The following is a 25,049-nucleotide window of genomic DNA, read 5'->3' as shown; positions in this document are numbered from 1 at the left end:
ACATGACACTACACCAAATAGTCGAAGGGTCAAGGAAGATGGAAAGACCGAGGGGAATAAAAGCACTTACCAGACCTCCACTGGACTAGTGCGGATGGAGACTCAGACGTTGAGAAAACGTATTGCCATCCAAATTCAAGATCATTGTCACCGAAAAATCAACGACAAGCGATTGTTGCGACGGTACAAATTTATTTGCAAAGGTTGTGGATAGAGGTAAGAATTACAAACAAACTGGGGAGATTTGTTGTCACCCAAACTCCAGGGAACACCGCCGGTCTTTTTCATTGAGCAATCTCTGATGACGACCTGTGTGAGAACTCCAAGTGAGTGAAATAATAATAATAATAATAATAATAATAATAATAATAATAATAATAATTACTATTCCAAAATATTTTCAAGATTGTTCTTTCATAATTTTTGGTTATTGATTCGAGATAGTTGCTCGTCGTTTCAGTATAAAAATACTGAATCAATATTTCCATGGAGCATATCTGGAATTTTGCGGAGTTCCAATGAAGCACTCACAGGTACCGCTATTGTTGCACGATAATTTCTGTTTTTCGATTTCGTCAAATATTGTCTTGCTATCTGGGTACACCTTCATTAACCTCTGCACGTTGCACACAACTTTCTCAGAGGCGTACGCATTGAACATGGTTTTAGAGAGAAATACCGCACTTACTCCCCTGTGGTCCTCACTGCTGACTAGAAACAGTCCTTTACTGTTGGTTTTGTCATAGTGTTTATCGAACCCCAATGTCTCCAAGCCGAACACATCTTTTGCCTTTAATGTTTCAAGTTCGATGTAAACCGGAGTCTTGTGTTCCTCATCCCCCTTTACGGTTCCCTGTGAAGGATGATTCTCTCTATTTCGCGATGTATTTCCTAGTTTTTCATCCAGGGAATATGCTTGCGATTTACTGTTCCCAGGTTCGCCGATTTCGAAACAGTAATCGTAGCATGTATCCTTCTTGCAGGACATACCGTACTGTTGATTGTTGCCCGCCTTGAAGAAAGTTGTTTGAGTTTCGTCGTCACTACGCGTGCTTAGGATCCGTTTCAAAGTGTCAACATGAACAGAATCGGCTTGCACCTCTTTCCGGCTCAGAGAAAAATACTTTTTGTTGAACCTTTTGCCGTTATCTTTAACCGGTTTCGACTTGGCTGGTTTCGGACGTACGTTTCTATAAAGCTTACGCATCACTCGACATTTTCCTGACCGAATGACCACGAGGAAGTCGGTGTTATAACTGTCCTCAACAATCAACGTGTTCCGTTTAAAAAAGTATGGAATACAGACTCCGGGTTTATCGGTGAGCCGATCCAGGGGCCATGAATTGGTAAAGTCGCACCGCTGCAAAAACTTTATATGATCGAAAGGTTCATTCATGAGTGGATGGTAGGTTAATAGATTTATCATTTCGTCACGGTCTACGCGTAATAGTTCGACGTTTCCTTTGCTCGTGTAGGTTGCATTCCAGTTGAGTCTGTTGACCATTTCTGTCTCCCCAAACATGTCACCCCTCTTAAGAAAAACTATATTTTTGGAACGGTTTGCCTTATTAAATGTGTACACTTCAACAGTTCCCTTAAGTAAAATGTAACATTTATTGGCTGGGTTACATTGGGAGATGATAACGGTGTATTGCGTGACCACATCGAAGCGAGCAATTTTGATAATATTGTGCTGCATCCACGCCGGGTAATCCAGAAAGGATTTGATGCCCATAACAATCAACTCTTGTCGAACGTCTTCAATTTGCTCTTTGCTGCGTTTTTCGGGTACCTGGCTAAGAATGAATTTCGACTCATATCCAAGGTCTCTATTCATGCCGGCTTTGAATACCGACTTATCGAAAACAAGGTCTCCTTTAATGAACGGCCTGTTCTCTGGATCGATATAGTTGGTCGACGTGTTATAGTTAGGCTCTGATTTGTTAGTCGGCATGTCAGAAATAATATCTTTGCTTTTGTTTTTTTCGAATGCTACACTGCAGGCCGGGTGAGTAATTTGATTAGTCAAATGTTGAACGGGCTCACCGTCGACACCGGATATGTGGGTTATTAAGCCATCGTCCATTAGTTCATCTTCCAGGTTTGGGTCTATGTTATGGTCATCCTCTTCAAAGTGGGTGTCCTCTTTCTCCTGCTTTGGAAAACAAATAGAAATCAGCTTCATCATGAATACATTAAATTTACCAAAATTATAGATAAGAGTAGCAGAAAATGTTAATATGTATTATTACATCTTCACGAACACAGCGACCACTACCTTGCCCATGTCCGCCATTTTCCAACACGTGACGACTTCTGAGAAATAGTTGTTAAGGCGGCCAGTGCCCAAAATTAACTGCCTTAATACAGCAATAACTAAACGTGTTCGCCAGTGCTATCAACTGACACTAACCACTTATAAGGATCAGTATCCTCCAGTTACAGCAGATAAGTCATAATTGCGACTAAATAACAATGCCGGTCACTGGATGATAGTGACCAATACTGACCGCCATGCACCGATAGTGACCGTTGTAAAAGCAAGTAAACAACCTAAAACAACACTAATCGCCAGTAACCACCCACGTTTAAAATGACAACCAGTGGATTCCGCTAACTGCCACTGCCAGACAATGAAGCCAGATGATTAAATAACATGAAAAGGGTGGTATTCCGTAAAACAAAACAAACCAAACACCACAAATAAATATTTAAAAATACAAAGAACTTGAAGCATAAAAACTCATTTCCGAAATTACCAAAAACACAACCGAATCAAATTTAAAAAAGTACATTTGAAAGTACAAAAAAACTGAAACACAACTTTTACTACAATGACCGGATTTTGGCATTAAATAATTTGAAAAAGGTTGATGTGTTTGAAAAGGCAAACATCATGAATAAACATTTGAGGATATGAAGAACAAAAGTTACTAGATTCAGCAATAAATAACCTGTAAAGTATTGATATACTGTAAATATTGTCAACTACCAGAACTCGTATGCCGGCATTGCCCGGTGAAAATATGACACAAAGACAAAGCATCTATGGTGTCCCCCACTCCGAAAACGAAATAACCTATGATTATCTAATGCATTATCGTATGTGAGTCACATAAATTACTGATTATGGATAAACAACTGAAAAAATATTAACACAAATGACGGCGGTTGCTGGAGGTAGGCATTCTTGTCTCAAATAAATTTCCAGCACTAGCAGCAATAGCCAAAGTGAAAGCATCTGCCTTCGACTGCCTTGCATTTTCTATCAGTGGCAGTTAACGGAATCCAATAATTGTCATTATTGGCGTGGGTGGTTACTGGCGATTAGTTGTTTTATGGCGGTGACTTGCCTTTACAACACTCATTGTCGATGCATGGCGGTCAGTATCGATTACTGTCATCCAGTGGCGGGCACTGTCATTCATTTGCGGTTATGATTGTTATCTGCTGTAACTGGAGGATACTGATCTTTATAGGTGGTTAGTGTCATTTGACAGCACTGGCGGACACGTTCAGTTATTACTGTATTAAGTCAGTTATATTTGGGCATTGATTGCCTTAATAATTATTTGTCATAGTTGTCAAGTGTTGGTGAATGGTATCCATGGCCGGGGTAGTGTTCGCTGTGTTGGTGTAGATGTTATATAACAACATGTGTTTTGTAAGTTTACAGAATACGGAGCGTGCTATATTTTACATATTATGTTCAAGTAAAATTGTACGTTTTTTTACAAAGGCATCACGACTTATCAAGGCTAAGAGGCCATTCGAGGATAAGGGTTAAAGAGTGCACAGTAGACAATTGGACAATAAAGTAATCATTAGTAATGGAAATTCGGTAAATTTGTTAACTTATATGGAACGGCTCATCAAAAACTTGTTTACGTTACGTTAGACTTGAAGACAACCATATTGTAGTCAGCTGGAAAGCAGGAAAACGGAAGACAATTCCATAGGCGTGCAGTTCTAAGAAAGAAGCTTTGTTCATGGAATCTACGTTTAGGTTTAGGCACAGATAAAGAGTGGCGGAAATTATTTATTGTGTTTTCTGCTAGACGGGTGTTTCTTGTGAAAGTTTGGCGAGAGGGGACCAGAGATTGGAACTCAGACGAGCACCTGCCATGAAAATACCGATAAAGCAGAGACAAACTCGCAACATCTCTTCTGTGAGGTAGGTATTGTTTGATTAATTGTTAGGTTGGATGAGTGAGAGGAGAAAATAATTAGTGAGAAAACATTGGTCCATCATTGTAAATTTAGACATAGTTTGGACTGTGACACTCCTAGGAATCAATATAAGATTTTATTATAACCGCTGAATGCGACTGCAAATATGCGCAAAAACTATGTAAGATAGTGGCTAATAGTTTGATTATGAATTTATACATGGCGTCTGCGTTTGCCAAGCTATAGTGCTTTTTCCGTAGGGAATAATTGATCCTATTTTGTTATATGTAGAGATAAGTTATTTTATTAAAGTTATAATTCTTTTTACGGGTGAGTCACCACTTATCGGGGTTCGAAAGCCACTTGAGGATAAAGATTACTGAGTGTATGGTGGTCACCGGCACAAAAGCGTAGTAATCGTTAGTGGTGGAAATTCGATATAGTTTGATTATTGAAGGGGATGGTTCAACAAGAACTTGTTTACGTTGAACTTGAAGATGACCATATTGTAGTTAACTCGAAAGGAGGCCAGCGGAACAGAGTCCACGGGTGGGTAGTTCCATAGTATTAAGTGCATTAGAAACTATTAACGTGTATTACCCTGTGTATAGGTTGTCTGGAATGCGTAAAATATAAACGAGTGTCTCGTCTATTTAATATAGCAAGATCCACACTTGTAATAAAAAAATGCGTTGAACATAGACAAACATGTAAATATTAGGAATGGTTGAAAATGGATCACTATTTAGAAAGTACTAAATTAATAAAAAGAGATTTTTATGGCAAGTGCTTGTCTGAGCTCACCAAAGACACTATTCTAGCTGAAACCACTATCAATAATTTCCCTCACTGTGCCTAAACCAAAACGTAGATTCCATGAACAAAGTTTCTTTCTTAGAACTGCACGCCTGTGGAACTTTCCCTTCCGTTTCCCTGTTTTCCATCTGACTACAATATGGCCGTCCTAAAGTCCAACATGAACAAGTTCTTGGTGAGCCGTCCCCTTAAGTAATCGAATTTACCAAATTTCCACTACTAAAGCTTACTATGATATTGTCATTGACTACTGTACACTCATAAACCTTTATCCTCGAGTGGCCACCTGGCCTTGATAAGTGGTGCCTCTTTGTAAAAAAATGAATGAAAAAGAATAGCATTGCTAAAAAATAATTTGTAAATATATTTATTAGCATGAATGATACATAACCCTAGTAATAAGTAAAAAGTATAATTAAGTATTTTTTTTATTTAAAACATTCCTGATTTTTAGAATGTTCTAAATGAGAACCAATACTCACACAGCCATCGTTCATTCTGGGGCACAAAATATCGCTCGTTTATTGGCACCACTTACGTCTTCGTAGCGCTTCAATTTTTAGTTACTTTTAAAACGACTCTCGTAGAAATTGAGAAGTTAGTTCTTAAGATTAACTGTTTATAATTGCTTGTGATTCTGATATACAACCTGTAAAATCTGTTATGGAAAGACAGTTATTCTATACGTACCATCTCTTTGTCGTTTTCCGGATTCATGGCGGTTCTATATCTTTAAATGTCCTTTCAGACTAACAACAACTTTTTTTTAATTTTTAATTCAGTCCATGGAAAAAGCTTCTGGTTCTAAAAAAAAAAAATATATATATATATTAAGAATAAAAGGTAGAATACAAGTCTATCAAAATTGCACGAAATGAGTATATACCTCAACTACGATCCAAGAGCATTTAAATATGAAATGTGATGACAATCTGGTAATATATATATATATATATATATATATATATATATATATATATATATATATATATATATATTACCAGATTGTCATCTGAAGTGAATAGTATCAGTAAGTAAAGAATTGCCTTTTAGAAAGGTTTTATTAACTGTAAAATACACGTACGCTCTTGAAAGGATCGAGCGGGAAAATGAAATAGAGGGCGCTTTTATTATGAATGTCAATCCCAAGGGGGATAACTCTTAACAACAAATTAAATCATAACATTTTCCCCGTCCTAAAGTATTCAAGTAAGGGGTAATTAATTATAGACAAATTTTTTTTTTTTTTTTTTTTTTTTTTACAATCACATAAGAATCATTTTATTTACAAATAACATATGAACCCAAACTGCAGTTTTTTCAGTATTTAGTCACAAAATCCTTATATTTACTAGGGAATTGTCGAACTCGGGACGACCTCCGCACAGATTGGCAGGAATGCTGATTTTCAGTATTATTTTTTTAGTGAAATCTGATTTTCTTCAAGATCAGACGATTGATTTTTGTCTTCCTCATGACCAATGTTTTCATTAGTAGAAGGTTTAAATAAAGTCTCTGAAGTAGTAGGATTATTATTAGAGTTTTCTTCACTTGATGAGTTTGGAGCTAAGTCTCGAACGTTGACAGTGGTTTCAGTACCAGAAGGTAGTTGAACATAAGCGTAGTGGGGGTTGACATCTATTAGGGTGGCAGGCGTTACAGGAGGGTCATGTTTACTTGTTTTAGTGTGGTTTCTAATATATATTGGGCCTGGTTTAACCCAAGAAGGAATTGAAATTCCGGAAGCAGATTTACGACTATATTTGAATAGTCTATCATGGGGAGTCATATTAGTGGCAGTACAAAGTAATGATCTAATTGAATGAAGTGCGTTCGGTAGTATGTCTTCCCAATAAGGTAGTTTCATTTGATTAGAATGTAATGTTGTTTGAATGGCCTTCCATAAGGTACCGTTGAGTTTTTCAATCTGTCCATTACCTTCAGGATGATACCTACTTGTTTTAGAAGTAGCAATTCCTTTTTTGTGTAAAAAATCCTTTATTTCTCTTGCTAAGAAATCAGAAGCACGGTCAGTATGTATCATGTCAGGCAAACCAAAAATTGAAAAGAGTTTGTTTAGACAGTGGATAATGGTTTTGCTTGTCATATCTCTGCAAGGAAAAGCGAAAGGAAAACGGGAATACTCATCAATTAGAGTAAGTAGATATTTGTTGCCATGTATAGAAGTAGGTAGAGGGCCTTTAAAATCAAGATTTAATCGTTGAAAAGGTAATATGGCTTGAATGAGAGTCCCTCCATTGGTATTGGCGAATTTGGGTTTCAGTAATTGACAGGATGAGCAAGAGTCAGTAATATTCTTAATTTGATCCAAAGTAAAAGGGAGGTTCCTCGTTCTTATAAAATGGCTTAATCTTGAAACACCAGGATGACATAATTGTTTATGTAAATCACGAAGATCTTGTAGATTGTAAGTAAGAGCAGAGATGCGAGAGAATGTGTCAGCAGCAATATTTTCAGGTCCAGGTCGATAAACTATAGTGAAATTGTATTGGGATAATTCTATACGCCAACGACATATTTTGTCATTCTTAATTTTAGATTTTCTTTTATTGTCGAATATGAAGCTGATGCTCTTCTGATCTGTGATGACTTTAAAGTGCCTGCCGAGTAGAAAGTGTCGCCACTTACGGAGAGCTTCTACAATAGCGGCTGCCTCTTTTTCTACTGCATGGTGCTTAATTTCGTTAGTATTGAGAGTTCTTGAAAAAAATGCAATAGGACGACCTTCTTGATTTAGTGTTGCAGCAATGCAATAGTTACTAGCGTCCGTTTCTACTTCAAATTCTTTATTTGGATCTACCGTTATTAAAGTGGCGTCTTTTAGATCATTTTTCAATGTTTGAAAAGATTTTAATACAGATGGAGGTAGTGGAAATTCTTTGTTTTGATTTAGTAATAAAATTTTATCAGAAAATTTTTAATGAATTTGCAGTAATAGGAAAACATTCCAACTATTCTTTTTTGAGATTTAAGATTCAGCGGAGGTGGCATTTCGAGTAATGGTTTTAGTCTTTGATAATCGGGAGCTATTTGATTATTTTCTATGGTGTAGCCGAGTAGAGTAATAGAACTAGAAGAAATTATGCTTTTATTTTCATTTAAAGTGATGTTATATTGTTTAGCAATTTTGTAGAATTTTTGAAGATTGTAATCGTGTTCTTCTTGATTTTTCCCACATATAGTTACGTTATCAACATACACAAAGGTATCGGTTAGATTTTCTTTTTCTATAATATAGTCTATGCTCCTCTGGAAAGCACTTACTCCATTGGTGACGCCAAAAGGAAGACGAGTAAATTGAAAAAGTTTGCCACTTACTTCAAACGCAGTGAATTTACGATCAGCATGATTTATAGGTATTTGGTGATAAGCAGATTTTAGGTCGAGAGTAGAGAAGATGTTATATTTAGCGATGTCGTCTACCATCTTATTGATATTAGGCATTGGGTAAGCGTCTAGTTCCGTGAATCTATTGATGGTATCGCTGTAGTCGACTACCATTCTTTTCTTATGATTCTCATTCGAAGTTACAAGAACCTGCGCTCGCCACGGAGATATCGAAGGTTCAATTATGCCTTCTTTCAACATTCTAGCAGTCTCTTCTTTTATGAATTTGTTGGCGGCAAAAGTGTAACGTCGGGATTTTGTCGCAATAGGAGTAGTATGAGGAGAAAGATTAGAAAAGAGAGGAGGGGGTGGAACGTTTATGGTAGGAAAAAAATTATTCGTGTTTATAGCTCCAATTATAAGTTTGTCTCTAGGACCGTCGAATTTAAGTGTTACTTTTTTATATTTTTTTAAAATATCTTTTCCGATTATTAAATCAATGAAAAGGTTTTCAATGATTTCAATTGTTATTCCAGAATGGGTTTTATCTTTCAGTATTAAATCCACGACAGCTTCGCCAGTTATTTTAGCATGTTGATCGGAAGCAGCCAGGGCTATAGTTTTGTTTTTAGGTATTGTGAAGAGTTTAAGTTTTTTAGCAGTATTTTCATTAATGAATGTTTTTACACTGCCGGAGTCCACCATAGCGTTCACGAAGTGCCCGTTAATTTGGCATTGAGTGAATGTGACATCTTTGGAGTTAGTTCCTAGTCAGGATAGAGAAGGTGAGGGGTAGTCAGAGTCGTCATAAAGAACAGCAGTATGAGTGTTAGAAATAGAAGATTTACACACGTTAGCCCAATGACCATTTTTTTTTGCATTTTTTACATTCGGCGTTTCGTGCAGGACATAAATATCGAGGATGACGTGATTTTCCACAGAAAAAACAAACCCCTTTTGGATGCATATTTTCTTTAGTCACAGCTATACGATTGTAGCCCGAAGGATTATTTGTAGCTGCTACAGTAAAGTTATTTGCGTAGCTTATCGAATGCTTTTCTGCTTGTTCAAGAGATCTGGCCGTGGCATATGTGTCTTGTAAAGTCAGGATGGGTTTTTCTAACAGTCGTTGTCGGATGGACGAAGAAGAAATTCCGCCGATGAAAGCTTCCCGAATGTATTGATTTTTGTTTTCTTCAGCAGAAACCGCTTCGAAGTTACATGTTTTGGCAAGCATTTCCAATTGTAGTATGAAGGCATCTATATTTTGTGTTGTTTGTTGCTTCGTCGTCATCAATCGATATCTATTATAAACAATATTTTCAGGTTTTAAATAAGCGGCGTCCAATGTTCTTAATGCACTATCGTAGTCGGTTTTATCGCTTATTAAATCGAAAACGGAGGTTGAAATACAATTGATCAAGGCAAAGAAATTATCTGAAGTGTTTTCGATTAATCCGTTATTATGTGAGCGGATATAATTCTGGAGGGTTAATTTCCAATGCCTATAGGATTTTTCGGAATTAGGGCATGTAGGTTCCACCTCGAATCTGTCGGGACGTAAGATTTGATCCATTATTTTTTTTTTTTTTTTTTTTTTTTTTTACAGTTAATAAAATTGAAGTGAATAGTATCAGTAAGTAAAGAATTGCCTTTTAGAAAGGTTTTATTAACTGTAAAATACACGTACGCTCTTGAAAGGATCGAGCGGGAAAATGAAACAGAGGGCGCTTTTATTATGAATGTCAATCCCAAGGGGGATAACTCTTAACAACAAATTAAATCATAACATCATCTCATTGTAATTATCCGACTGGGAGTACAAATATATATATATATATATATATATATATATATATATATATATATATATATTTGTACTCCCAGTCGGATAATTACAATTGTGTATACCTTCTTTACAGGTTTCTAATGTTTTTTTGAAAATTTGAATAAATATTCAATATTAAGATTTTTCTATTTTACATTATATAAATATATATATATATATATATATATATATATGTTTGTAGTTATCGACATACAGTCCTGTTTCGTTGTATCACAACTCATCAGTGCCGCTAGACTAGCACCTCTCCCAAGCCGAGGATTGAACCGAGAAACATCGCGTTAACAGTCAGCACTTCTACCGATCGACCCACGGGAACGGCGCCCTTAAATAATCTCGCCAAATATCTATTTAAACAAACATCCGTCCACCACTTGTACAGTGCTCTAACCGCTTTGTTTATAAACAAAGAGCGGGCGTCGCATTTTTCAACCAATTAAGTAGCGGGTGAGATTACTTACGACAGTGCTCTACCCAAAGAGGGGGGGGGGCTTAAAATATTTGTAGTCATCGACATACAGTCCTGTATCGCTGTATCACAACTCATCAGTGCCACTAATATATATATATATATATATATATATATATATATATATATATATATATATATATATATATGTTAGCTGGCCGCCCAGCGTTACCCGACCGTACAATACACTTAAACACGATATTTTCATTCATGCAGATTACGTATGTATTATTATAGAATCAATCCTCTATTGATTACTATATATTACGAGGAATAATTTGCCTGGTGGACTAATTCACAGAAAAAAAATTATAAAATAAAATAATAATAGTGATAATGTCGTTCATAAAATTCCGTCTGTGTCTTCTTTATATCCCGTCAGCTGATAGTTGGGCTTGACGATCTTAAAGATCGTCCGCTTTGTTACAGATAAAAAGGAAGAATTTTACATGGGAATATTTTACGTTACACCTGACGGTGTAACGTAAAATATTCCTCTGTAAAAATTATCTTTTAAATCTATAAAAAAACTATTTTTAAGATCGCATTTTTTCGATTTTCGATACTTATCGGATGAATTTCTGTACAAAACATATCTAAGAACACTGCCAAACATATAAATTAGCTTTGTGTGAAATTTGAAAAAGATAGGACCAACCGTTTCGGAACCTATGAGGAAGCAACTCACACACACATACAAAATAACTTATATAAGAGATAGATAGATAGATAGATAGATAGATAGATAGATAGATAGATAGATAGATAGATTAGTGGTGGGATCATTAATCGAAATTAGAATTGGGATCAGAAAAATCGGGTTTTTTCTGGGTATCGGAATCAATATCGGAAAAGTTCATGCTTTTTCCCCGATGCCAAAAACGATTCTTTTAATTGTCTTTGTTATGTGATTATTTTTAAGCAAAAAATTCTACTGCTTATTCTGTAATAATATTTATATTTTAAACTATCAGTAAAACTAATCAATAGATCACCCCCCCCACACACACACAAATGTATTTTTACAAACAGAGAAATATTTAACGCGTGTTTTTACGGTAATCTTTAAAAAAAATAACTACTCTATTGTTAATATTTAGAGATTTATAAAGAATCGGAATCGGAAATTGTATCGGAATCTAGAATAATATAGGAATCGTCCCATTACTAGTATATATATATATATAAATGAAATCAAAGGGATGTCGTGTTTACCTGATATACGCAATGGTAAAGTTCAAACTAATACAAATACCAGCATTTATATATAGAAAATTTAATCCCAACCGAATTTAAACAGCTCAATACGCAATAGAGAGCAGAACTTATTATAAGACAAAGAAAATTAAGAATGCTATTCTTATTCTTCGCATCAAATTGTAAATTTCAACGTACAGTTTTAATTTTCTTTCTCTTGTATATATATATACATATATATATATATATATATATATATATATATATATATATATATATATATATATATACATACACGTACTGAATGAATGACAAAAGTCTATACTCCAAAGTTCATGATGTTGATCATCTTATAACTTATTCCTTTAATTCGGTTGAAATTTACAATTCGTGACAGTATCTGTTTCAGAGCATAAAATCAATCACTTTACTATTTTATCAATTAGTGAATTTATTTTGCCCTTAACTTATCAGAAGAAATGGCAACAATCAATCCGTCAAAAGGAAACAAGTGCGTTTTGACATGATTTAAATCCGAAAATTTAATATGTTTCCATTACATGATTTGGAATTTAGAAATAAAGTCACTAAACCCATCGATTCGTACTAACAAGTTCTATTAATTTAGGTATATTCTTCAAACCATGTTCTATTTAATAATTAGTAAATTTATTAATTATAATTAATGTATCCATATTTATGAAAATAACATCAATAATTATAATCTATTACACATGAGAAAAATGGAGTACCTGGATTGAGGATGTCAGCGGAAAAACATGATCTGAAAGAGGTCTCCTCTCAAAGGGGGGGCATCTCAGATGGGGGTCGTGTAAGTACTAACCATCCAAGTAAAGATCGTCGATCGCTCCTCTGCTAGATGTAATGCCTGGGAGTGAATAAACTACATAATAATACACAGCGTATTGGTATCTCTTTTGAAACGTCTTCATTTATACAAAATCCTTCTTGTTGAGCAGCAGAAGCAGGTATGCCGCGTTCATGTATTCGTGTTATATGTCCGTCCGCGCGCACGCACGCACGCACACACACACACACACACTAAAAGAAACACTACTAACGATCATGGCAGTGTGTTAAAAGGGTTAAAGATGCACTAAGAAAATGTTAAGAACAAACACCTTGACTGCAACACGATAGGCTAGGGTTCAATTAGTGAAGAACCACCATAGTCATTTAGTGAGACATACACATATTCAGATGAACCCTTCGTTACATACATACGCAGTGTTTCCATTCAGTGTCCATACAACATACATCATGTTGATACCCCATTATATAACAAATAATGCCCTAAAGCACTCAGGTATAGTAAGAAGATTAAGTATAACCATAATAACTCCACGACCAACCGTTTACCTTCAATAATTACACATAACATTTCTGAGACTAAAAGAGACCGGCATATTAAAATGTATAATAATGTATATTAATAATAATTGCGTCCCATATCCACAAGAAACTGGCATATTAAAATGTATAATAATAATAATTGCATCCCATATCCATAATATACTAACCATCACTCTAATTATAATAACTCTTGCCCACAAAAAAAGATTAAGCGGAAGAATATTATCTGGTTTAACCACCCTTTCAGCTATAATGTCAAAACAAATATCTCAATATTGTAGAAAAATCGTTTAAGTACCCACATAACTACACTATACTTAATTAAAAAATCATTAAGATTAATTTCATTAAGGTTTCTTACGCAGCAAAGCCTAACATAGCAAATAAATAATCTCATCAATAAAGCAACCCATGCAATTCCTTTCCTCCTTAGCTCCTAAAACTAATTGTAATTGTCAAAAAAAGCAATAACTGCATCCATAAAGATGTTGTATATTCTTGCACAGTAATTATAATACCGACTAAAGCTCCCTCAAAAAAAAAAACAGTACAAATCATTCGCAATCGCCAACCCTCCTTCAATCAATTATCAACGACCAAGCCCTTTTGATTACATCAACTATTCCACCAAGAAACAACACTAAGAGTAGTTTACCTTATAATTCGCATGATAGGAATATGGACAATCTATCTCTTTCTAACCTTGTTAGTGTTTCTCTTCCATTACCATCTATTGATAATCACAACAATTACGATCTATTTTCTTTTCCCATCCATAACCATTATAGAAATCCACAGCAACAATAGCCAGGCTCCGTTCAAAACACACGCATATATTGAATCTATTTCTACTTTAATAAAGCTAAGAATCTCTAACCACACGTCTTCATTTAATAATATAAATACAAATAGTAACCAAGGGACATCTTTAACGACTTTAATAATAAAAAAAAATACTTAGATCTAAGAACACTCGGCTATTCTCAGTAAGGCTAAGTCATATACCACAAGCTCTAAGTCATGTCACCAGAGCATTTCTGAGGTTATAAGGATAATAACATCCCCTCAAAGTAAAAATGTGATTAATACCAAAAGCGAACTAATTTTCGAATGCAAACATAAGAAAAATACAAATATAGCAACTTTGAAATCCTAGCCACTATTAAATCCCTTAAATTTCTTTATCACCAAATTGAAATAATTCCTATATTTCACAAAACATAGATAAGGTTACTTTCTGAGAAATTTACCCTTGATTTTTCCTCTGCAGTTTAATTTCTTGATTATTTGCCTCACTAATCATTTTAGAAGGAAATCACCATCTGAATCCCTTTAGACTTTCTAGTCTCATTTAATATCTATATATTTAATCATAATCCTAAGATAATTTTCTTATAAAAATAAGGCTCAATAATTAAATTCGGCATTCCTGCATATTCCTCGAGAAAAAATTGACAAAATAGCCTCGAACCCATTATCACATAAAAGGGATCAAATTTCTCTAATCACCGGTATGTTGCTATGTAAGCAGTTTTAAATAAGCAGAACATGAGCAATATAAACATAACTTTTTTAAATAAAAATAATGAACACTTTATTTATTTTAAACAATATACAGGGCTTTTTTAATTTAAAACAATCGAGCAATTTCAACAACAGGAATTTCTTTGGCGTCGAAGAATTAAACGTAATTTCTTCGGCAATATAATGTAATGGATTTCTCATGATTGTTCAGTTTAAATTTAATTTAATTTTCATATTTATTTATGATTTTTTTTCATAATTTGGAAACTGTAAAAGATCCATATTTTTCAACATTTTGTGAACAGAACAATTCATAAAATATTTTGTTGTTGAAGTATCATTCTTTCATCTATATCTATATATAAAAGTGAAAGTGTCTGTATGTGTGTGTGTGTCTGTGTACATTTCCATACGCAATAACTGTCAATTTTAAGTCTAAAGACTCGAAATTTGATATACAGGGTACTGAGATTTGGGAAAATCGATGCGATCGGTTTTCGGCCAGAAATGTTGCTGTTAATGGATCAAAGTTCAACGATTTGACCATTGAGAACTCTACCAAACTGCTCCCACAATTTTGGGTCTAAATATTTGAAATTTTAGATATAGATTCCTTGGACATGGATCTAACTTAATAACTTTATTTCAGCCCTAAACAATAAATGTTAAGGGGTTATAATAGGGGTCAAAGTTTAAAAAATGGACCGTTTTTTTTTGTTTTAGTTTTGTTTTTTTGCTCAGCATACACCTCCAAACATCCGGGCAACCATTGCTAGTTAAATAAATAGATAAATTGCAATTAAATTATTAATAATTATTAAATACGTGATTATATTTTTTAAATTTCCAAAAAGTCATGTATATTGTTTAAAATAAAAAATGTTTATTATTAAAAAAAAAAGTTCTGTTTCTATTGCTTATGTTCCGCTTATTTAAAACTAGTAACATAACGGTGATTAGGGAAATTTGGTTCCTTTTATGTGATATAGGGTTCGAGGCTATTTTGTCAACCTTGTATCGAAGAAATGCTGGATTGCCCTAAATTCTATGCTTTCCAACCCCTATAATTTATTTAAAACTAGCCTGGGTTCCCGGCGCTGCCCGGGTTATTGGAGGTGTGTGTTGAGCAAAAAAAAGTGATAGTAGGCAGGCAGGCTCGAACCCGTGCCACGAAGGAGGAAAAGAATGTGAAAAAAACGTGAATAGTGTATACATTTTATATCTTACGCATGAAGTGGAAAAATTTAATCACGAACACCAAGGTTCTCCTCCGCTCAGGAATGAAAGCATAGAAATCGCAATAATAAGACACCGTGTATACCTGGGATGAACACCTTGCCCGAATGCCTGACAACCGCCTACCTAAGCAAGTTCTTTATTCAGAGCTTGCCATTGGAACCAGACCCCGCGGCGCATCAAAACGCCGTTTTAAAAATCAGTTGAAATCTATTCTTACAGCGACCAAAATTGACACAAACAACTAGGAAGTCAATGCAGCCAACAAGGAGTCAGAGTGGACCTGGGAGCAATGGCAATTAAAGGGTGGTCCCACACTCCCCAGAGTCCGCAAGCTGGGGCCTCACCATCAGATATAGTTTAAGGTCATATCCAGGACCCCTATTGAGGGACTTTTACCCTCTGTGGGGGGGGGTGCAGTCGGCGTATTCTAATGCCCCACCGACAGGGCCACAAGGAGAGCTGGAGAAGAAAAATATATGAAAACACTGAAATCCTCGTAAAACAACAAAAGACAAAAAGAATAAACAAAAAGAGCACGAAGAAAAGCTGGAGGTCAACAACCTGTAAATCCTCTTACTATCCCCTGTGACGGCTGCAGTCGCTTCTTCCGTGCATAAATGACTTGTTTCACATCGTAGGAAATGTCGATGAGCAAAATGTACACTCGCATCCGAGTTATTTTATTGGGACATATGTAACCAGAATGTTGATGATAGCACGGATTTATCCCTGATACCAAGAACAGCCAATCGCAGCGGTTACATGCGAAAATATTCGAAACTCGTACTCGGTTCTTTATGTCATTCTTGTAAATCTCTTATTCGCTATTTCTTATTAAAAGTAATGCCTCCTATTTTTATTTCGCCCCGATAGATCAAAAGGGGATTGCAAATTGTATTGCTATTATGACTGAACTTATGCATTCATGAGCTGAAATTTTCATCTTTTTGTTGCAGATATTGACGATGTGTGACTCTAAAAAGCAATCCCTGTCATGAACATGCGTTAGATGCAGAGATGCGTTATTAAATTCCTCCATGCAGAAAAATTGGATCGGTCAACATTCACCAGCGCCTGTTAAGCCTTTACGAATACGATATAGTTGGTGTCAGCACTGTTAGGAGATGGGTTCATCGATTTCAGAATAAATTCTGGGACAGCTCATTTTAATGGTATACCTCCCGTCTCTGTGGCTCTTCAACATTTTAGCTTTTTAGTTTAAAAATAGGTTTTACTTTTGAAACGATGCTCGTAGTACCCAGGTTTTAAATGTTTTAGTTGTCGGTATAAGTCAAAATAATTTAAGAATGAAATTTTCAAAATGAAAAATAGAAAGTTGTTTTACGTACCTAAATATTAGAGCACCTGTGACACGTGGTTGGATGATGTCATGCATGATAACTTTTTAAACGTCTTGTATACTTTGGTACTAATAAACGCGACACTTTTCTCCGTCGAAATGGAATAGAATCGTATTTTTTTTTCAGTACGTCAAGATCCGTATCCTGTAATCGCAATAATCTCCCAGTCGTGAGGTTTTATTGTATCCTCTCTTTTTCGCAAATTAGGTCTGTATCATTTTGAGCTGGCCTGTCAGCAACTTTTTCAGTAGGGTTGGAAACACAAACGATGATTGATTGTCAAAAATCGTGTGACGTTATAGACGATGCATGGCAGCTTCAGAAGCAATGTGACGTCAAAAGATACGAATCGTAATCGATAAAGCAAGTGAGCGAATGTTTTTTAGCAGCAGTATCTTTGCTTGAAATCCATCACTTCCACACCGTGATAATTACGCTGGATACATGGTATAACCCAACGAAGATCATAACGGATGTTCACTGGCATAAGGTCCGAATCCGGGTGTATCCGAATCTGTGTGTATCGGAATCTGTGCGTATCCGAATCTGGGTGTATCCAAAATTACTGAACAGAGTTGATTGTTGTTTTATTTTTTTCTCTGTGTAGCTTTCGGAGTTAACGTGCTTTAAATTGCAGGACCACCAACATCAAGTCTGGAAATTTTCTCAAGGACTCTTCGTGTGGAGAGTGAGGGACACAAAACGACCAATCACCCCCTGTTCTCACGTGGAGCTATCACGGCCAATTATTTTAATGTGTGAGTTATTTGGGTGACCAGATAGCTGTTGAACTCAATTCTGTAATTTCAGATACACCGGATTCGAACTCTTATGCCAGTGAATACGAGTTAGTGTCTTCGTTGGGTTAAAAGCTGAAAGGTATCTGATGAAATAAAAGAGGAGTCGGCATCAGAATCCGTCGTACACTGATCATCTAAGAGTGTTTTTTGTTGTTGCTGTTTTTATTGATTTTTCATCCCAAACAAGGCACATTGTCACTTTGACAACTATTTGGGCCAAAATTTGTAGGGATACTAAGTAGGGAGTTGAGCAACACGATGTCTGTTCACATTACATTTGAACCTTTCCATGTCAGTAGAGTCAGGGAAGCAACAACTTGGGAGGAAATTCCAAAGTCTAGCAGTTCGAGAAAAGGAACTATTTGCGTAGAAAGCTCTTCGGTATCTAGGTATCTCTACGTTGTAGGGGTGGGATTTTGCTGCTTGCCGAGTTAGTTGGGGGTACTTATGCCGAGTGGGTACAAGGGTTTGTTTGTCGAAGCACCTTCCATTAAATACTTGTAAAATAGGCACAGGGATGCAACATTTCGTCGATGAGACGGATCGGAATTTGGTTGATAATGCGGGTCTTATTAGGTTGACAACTCTTTTTTTAACCTTGTCCAGGAGTAAAAGACTAGTAGCAGATGCACCAACCGAAATATGGCAACATCATTTCATGCAGGGGCGAATGGTGGCTTTGTAGATGTCCAGGATACTTTACAGCGTAAGTAACTTTCTAGCACGGTAATGAAAGTGTCTTGTGTCTTCTCTGACTTGGCCTTATGGTTATCGTACTTGACTCACTGTCTTTAGGTTTTGGTTTCAATCTCAGCTCGAGTAAGTTTGTTTTTTTTACTTACAAGAAGTGAACTGTAAAAAAAAACATAATACACGCATGCAGATGTCTCAGATTATGTATATAATCAATAGTATTGGCTCTATAATGACAAGTACGAAATCTGCCTGAATTTAAATTTCATATTTAAGCGCATGTAAAGTTTAGGCCGTGCGGGACGACCACGACTATATATTGGGTACAATTAGTTCTCTAGTAATACGAAATTTGCATAAATTAAAATATTATATATAATCGTTCTTTACGACTGGGTCACGATTTTTATTCATATTCGTTGTTTATCACAAAGAAATTGTTGAACCGGATATTGATTGTTGTCTTTCACTGCTTTCCGGAAGTGGCAAGTCTCGGGCGTTATTGCTTTTCACAGAATGCCTTAAAAAAAAAAAAAAATATATATATATATATATATATATATATATATATATATATATATATATATATGATAGTTTATGAATTTCCGAATAAAATCGAAGGAGAATAAATGTTATACAAACACTTAAGAAAAGGGGAATTAATAAGAATGAAATGTTAATATAAATGTCTTTGATATTTTATTTGATTTCGTGAAACATATTGGTGAAATGGTTGAGCGCGTCTTTTTTTTAACTCGTAGTAAACTTTTCAATAGATATTTAGTGTTGCTTCTATTTGTTTCGATGAAAATAGACTCGACCGTTCATTTAATTCTGGTTGGTTAACATTGACTTTCTATCGTGAGAAGGCGTCACTTCAAAGCGTATAAATAGTCGCATTTTCTGATCATAAAGACCAAACGCATTCGCAATCGAACAACAGAAATGTCCGGCCGCGGTAAAGGAGGCAAAGGCTTAGGAAAAGGAGGCGCCAAGCGTCATCGCAAAGTTCTAAGAGATAACATCCAAGGAATCACGAAGCCGGCAATTCGTCGTCTGGCTCGCAGAGGTGGTGTCAAACGGATCTCGGGTCTCATCTACGAAGAGACCCGTGGAGTTTTGAAAGTTTTTCTCGAGAATATTATCCGTGATGCCGTCACTTACACCGAACACGCGAAGAGGAAGACTGTCACCGCCATGGATGTAGTTTATGCTCTTAAAAGACAAGGAAGAACTCTTTATGGATTCGGCGGTTAGGAGAATTGGAAACGAATCCCCCCCCCCATGTTTGTTTAAACTAGAAGATTATTTTAGTTGACGAAAGTTCAACTTATTGTTGCAGTAATCTGATATTAATCGGTAAACTGAATTTAAACGATTTTTTTACTCTGGATAAAAACTGCAGCATTTTCATAACCGATCACTTTGTACACTTTTTCTTATTCCTGAGGATTCTTCGAGAATGGTTTCGGCATAATGCTACTCTTGAAAATTTAATTTTATAGAATCATTTCCGTCTCTAGGCTTTCGTCAGTTTCTCTAAAATTAGTCGGAATTTCTTTTCTTCTACGAAATCCCGACTTTCGTTTCTGTACAAAACATATCTGCCATCAGAATTTTGACTCTGAATAATCAAACGAATAAAATTAGAACAGATGTTTGGCTAAACGACGGAAATCAACCCGCTCCATTTTTTTTTTCTAAGATCCCAAATGACGTCGGAGCAATGCATCTTGCAGTTCCGTCGAACTCTCTTTGTTTCTTTATAGAATACCGTCTGTTTCTAAATGACTTTGTTTGTCTAACACCAAATTCTGAGTTTTGTTTCTTTTTTTTTTTCTTTAAAACTATCATATCTTCAGTACATGTCTGACACTTTGGTTACCCGGCTTTTGATTTTTTTTTTTTTTTTAGTAAAGTTTCATTGCATGACTTTAACAATTCTCGTCCATATACATATATTAGACTACCCTTGACCCATTGAGTCAGTATGTTAAATAAAAATAAGGGGGGTGTAATCCGTTAAAGAAAAACAAGGGAGTTTGCATTGTACATGGTCACCCTAGTTAATAGACACCCTATTAATAGACTTAAAATATCTAAACCGTAAAACCTTTTCAAGGCAAAGCTTTGTACTTGTGCAGAATTTGAACCAGACATAACTGGCCGCTCGACTTTGCTCAGAACCTGACGTCATGCGTTCGGGTCTTGCTGTAATCTGACATAAGACGCAGATAATGTGCGGCAAATGAGACGATCCTTGGAAAACATTTAAAAGAAAATCATTGAACATTACGCCCTAATACGGCCGTTTCTCACAACTTTATAAAAACGAATCTCCATTTGGATCAACATTCAGTTGCAACCGACAGGAGCTTTTCGGGTTTATGTACTGCAATTTGGTAATGCTCCTTTGTCTCCATTTTAAACCATATATCGGAAAGCTACATGGTTAGCGAAGTTTAGCATCGTCTGATGCGACCGTAAAAAACTACTTAATCATGTGAATATCCCGGTTGTCTTCTCGATTTTTTTTTTTAAATCGATTGCTCAACCCAACCGGGGAAAACTTTTCATGAAAAGTTTCCTTTAACTTAGTATCACATTTAACGAAAAAAAAATTATGAAAAACCCTTGGTTCTTTGTACAGATCGTTGAAAAAAAATCTTTGCCCGTGAGTTTTGTATTTACATGTTTTAAATATTTTCTCCAAGTAAGCGATGTTAGGCTTTGATAATCGAAAACCGGTTGACGTCATCTTCCGAGCAAAGCCGAGTGGTCAGTTAGTTACTTCTAGTTCAAATTTTGCATAAGTACCCAAATCTAAAATCCCCACCACGCGTTTTGAAGTGTTTATAGATATTTTTAAAATGTTTGGAACTTATGACACCCCCTTCCCAAACTTGAAAAAATGCTAACGATTACAAGTCTCGTTTACCGATACGTAAGCCAAGATGTGGGTGCTCATTTTGTTAAATTTATATAGGAAATTGATCTTCCAACTTAAAATGTTACTACTTTTGGGGGAGGGGGGTAAAATACGCTGGGTTAGATCGTACAAAGTACTAAATTTTTACAATTCCAACTTGCAATGAAAATACAACCCAAATATTTAATTTGGGTCGCTAAAACCGTAATTTCTGACTCCATATAGTCAAAAACATCCGTGAACAATTTGTTAAAAAAAAAAAATCTGCTTATATTTAAAAATGAATCATTTATATTTTATAAAATTATAAACTTCGATTTATATTGTTTCAACGACTTAACAAGCTGATTTTTAGTAATTTGGTCGTTTTTAAACTGTCAATCACAGAATATATAAAATATATTAATTCGTAAACGTTTGTTTGTAAACAGGAAACGCGGTTTTAACGTCCAAGCAAGACGATTTGAGTTATAAATGTATACCTCCCAATTTTAGTAGTGAATATTTTAAAAGGGTGTTTTTATAGTTATTTCAGATTTCAGCCATAACTGAACTTAAGTTACAAACACTATTTTTCCCAATTCCATGATTGTAAGATTTAACGTTTATTTCTAATATGCTTTGCATCTCTAAACATTTTGCATTTAAATGTTGCTTGGATAATATAACGAGCATTAGTCGCTGACTTCCGCCTCAGATGGCTTATGTGCTAGTTGTTTGACAAGTTTTTAACTTGTAAACTTTTTTTATGTGAAGTCGGATACTTCACACCCATCTACCTGATAGAAACTGTGTAGAAAAGCCACCTGGAATATTGTAACACTTAAAAGGAAAAACATTCCACACTGTTTGCAGATGAGTGTATATATTTTCTGCAAATTACGCTTCGAATGGTTTTCTTTTAGTGATGAAGTCTGTGAATAAATTTTAGGTCCATGTCATCCCCCCCCCCCTCTTTCGGCCTCATGGCAATTTTTTTATATTTATTTGATCCATTTTCGTATTTGGGTAAAGAGTTAGCATCATCTGATGTGCTGAATTGGTGAACCAAGTCCTTATATCAATGGCATTTGTCTTATGGACGCCCCCCTCAGCTCCTACACTCAAAACTAACGTGTCGGTTTTAGCACGAGGTTCAAAGAGGATGGAATCCAATTGTCTTTTATTTACCAAAAAATAGCATCCGCACAATTCAACCATTTCCCGATGTGTTAATATTCTTAAACTGGACACTTTCACTCAAATTCCGTGCCGTATGGCTCTACATGCCGCTGAAAAGCAGGCAAATACAGACCTGCAGTTCTAAACAGCTTTGTTCATGGAATCTACGTTTAGGTTTAGGCACAGATAAAGAGTGGGGGAAATTATAGAGTGGTTTCAGCTAGACTAGTGTTTTTCGTGAAACTCAGGCCAATGGTGACAATAGATTGGAGCTCAGACGAACATTTGCCATAAAAATAATGATAATGCAGATAGACTCGCAACGTCTCTTCTGTGGGAAAGCGGTTGCAGAGAAGACAAAAGGGGCATTCCCCACTAGGCTACGAAGTCTATTTTGAACTCTGTAAAGACAGGACAAGGTGCTTCTAGTAGATCCTGCCCAAATGTGGCAACAGTACTCCATCCTACAACGTACTTGACTCTTATAAAGGTAGACAACTGCATCAACGGTAAAATATCTACTGGAGCGGTGGAATGATCCCACCATTTTCAGCGATGTTGGAGAACGAATTTGGTGTACGTGTTCCATTTCAGATCCGGAGTAAAGGTCAAACCTGCAAGCTTGTCAATTCATTTCAATTGATACTAGACGGGGATCAAAGCGTTGATGATGAAAAGATAGAAGTTTGGTTTTAGATGCATTAAAATTTACCAGCCATCTCTTTCCCCATTGCATCACGCGCTCAAGATCAGACGAGAGAGAATCAGATTTTGGTCATTTACGGCCTTGAAAATGTTGATTCATAAACATTTATGCTGGCATCTTCATCTTAAAATGTGATCTGGGAGATCATTGATGTAGATCAAGAAGAGAGTTGTTCCCAGTATGAAGTCCTAAGAGATTCCAGCATTAATACTGTGAGCTTCTGATTTCTGCCCATCAACCACTATTATGAACCTATCAGAGAGAAATCTGTAATATAAACCTCACCTGTCTGTTTAAATGTATGTCTGTATAAAACTTTCGACAGAGGCGACAGGTCTTCATTAGATCGGTATTATTTTGAACCTCGACCCTTCGGACGAGAAATACCGAAAGCCTGTCTAAATAAATTAATTCCTTCGCCCTCAACTGGGCACTTTTTTACGAGGAGGGGTCGTTTTTTTCGCCGATATTTTCGAAAGTCATCCCCTCTTTTCGATTGACTAGCCTTAATTTAAACCTACGTCACTTCCGGTTTGGCGATGGGTGCGACAGCAAAGACGTTACGGTTGGGGGTACGTTCTTTCCCTTCTTCGCTGTACGGGTTCGAGCCTGCCTATCTTCTACCACTTTTTTTTTTTTTTTTGCTTAACACACACCTCAAAACACCCGGGCAACGCAAGAGCAACGCCGGGCAACGCCGGGCAACGCCGGGCAACGCCGGGCACCCAGGCTAGTGATTTAATAAGTGAAAAAATATTTCCAAGGCCTTTGATATGTCAAGAGCAATTGTCCTAGAAAGGAAGCCTTGTTAAGAGTTCGATTCCGAAAAGATCTTTCATGCTTGTGGCTTGCTAAACCTCCTCTCAGCGTATAAACGTTGCATATACTCGTCTGCGAACCTATGCCCCCTCATCTTCTTTAGAAGATGAGGGGGCATAGGTTTGCAGACGCGTATATAGCGAGGAGAGCAGACGTGTGATGACTGTTAGACTGTTCGCATGTGACGTATGGTCCGTTAATAAATTATAAGCAAACAGGAAACTTCAACTCCAACGTCGCACCTCGTTCAAAACACAAGCTCGTGTACACCAACCTTTTGTTAAATTTTCTCGGATGGAACCTTTTCCTATCGCATGTGATTTCTGATGTTTTAAAGAATAAAATCTGGTTTTAATAATATAATAAAAATAGGTGCATTTTTAGAATTACGCCGTTTTTTTTTTGTTTTTTTTTCGTTTTTTTTTTTTCCAAATACAATTTATGATGCACGTATTTGACACGAGACAAAGAAAACAGTGTAAACTGATCCAAGTTTGTTTTTTTTTTAAACTAAGAAAAAGATTTACGTTATAACTATTCTAATACTAAATGTATTCATTATAATGTTGAATTTGATCTTAATAGCTCGAATTGGGT

At 35.9% G+C, this 25,049-nt stretch overlaps 2 protein-coding genes across 3 annotated transcripts; one reads left to right on the top strand and one right to left on the bottom strand.

The window, feature by feature from the left end:
- Window positions 1–363: 363 nt before the first annotated feature.
- LOC145280258 (uncharacterized) lies at window positions 364–17,644 on the bottom strand. 2 transcript variants are annotated; one of them, XM_080132031.1, is made up of 3 exons: window positions 17,333–17,644; window positions 5,677–5,790; window positions 364–2,155 (listed from the first exon to the last, which is right to left on the bottom strand). In XM_080132031.1, the coding sequence occupies exons 2-3, from the start codon at window positions 5,701–5,703 to the stop codon at window positions 476–478; spliced, it is 1,707 nt and encodes a 568-aa protein (XP_079988157.1). In that variant the 5' UTR covers window positions 5,704–5,790; window positions 17,333–17,644; the 3' UTR covers window positions 364–475. The 2 variants fall into 2 exon arrangements, with proteins under 2 accessions (XP_079988157.1, XP_079988158.1); XM_080132032.1 differs by having other exon boundaries at window positions 364–2,152.
- A 2,101-nt stretch (window positions 17,645–19,745) lies between these two features.
- Window positions 19,746–20,660, top strand: LOC145280257 (histone H4-like). The gene has a single exon (XM_080132030.1). It carries the CDS (start codon window positions 19,783–19,785, stop codon window positions 20,092–20,094), a length of 312 nt encoding a protein of 103 aa, XP_079988156.1. The 5' UTR covers window positions 19,746–19,782; the 3' UTR covers window positions 20,095–20,660.
- Window positions 20,661–25,049: the final 4,389 nt, after the last annotated feature.

Source organism: Euprymna scolopes, chromosome 7 (genome assembly GCF_053919585.1).
Source record: "Euprymna scolopes isolate OS-2025 chromosome 7, ASM5391958v1, whole genome shotgun sequence".
Taxonomy (NCBI): Eukaryota; Metazoa; Mollusca; class Cephalopoda; order Sepiida; family Sepiolidae; genus Euprymna; species Euprymna scolopes.
This window is presented reverse-complemented; position numbering and strand designations above follow the sequence as displayed.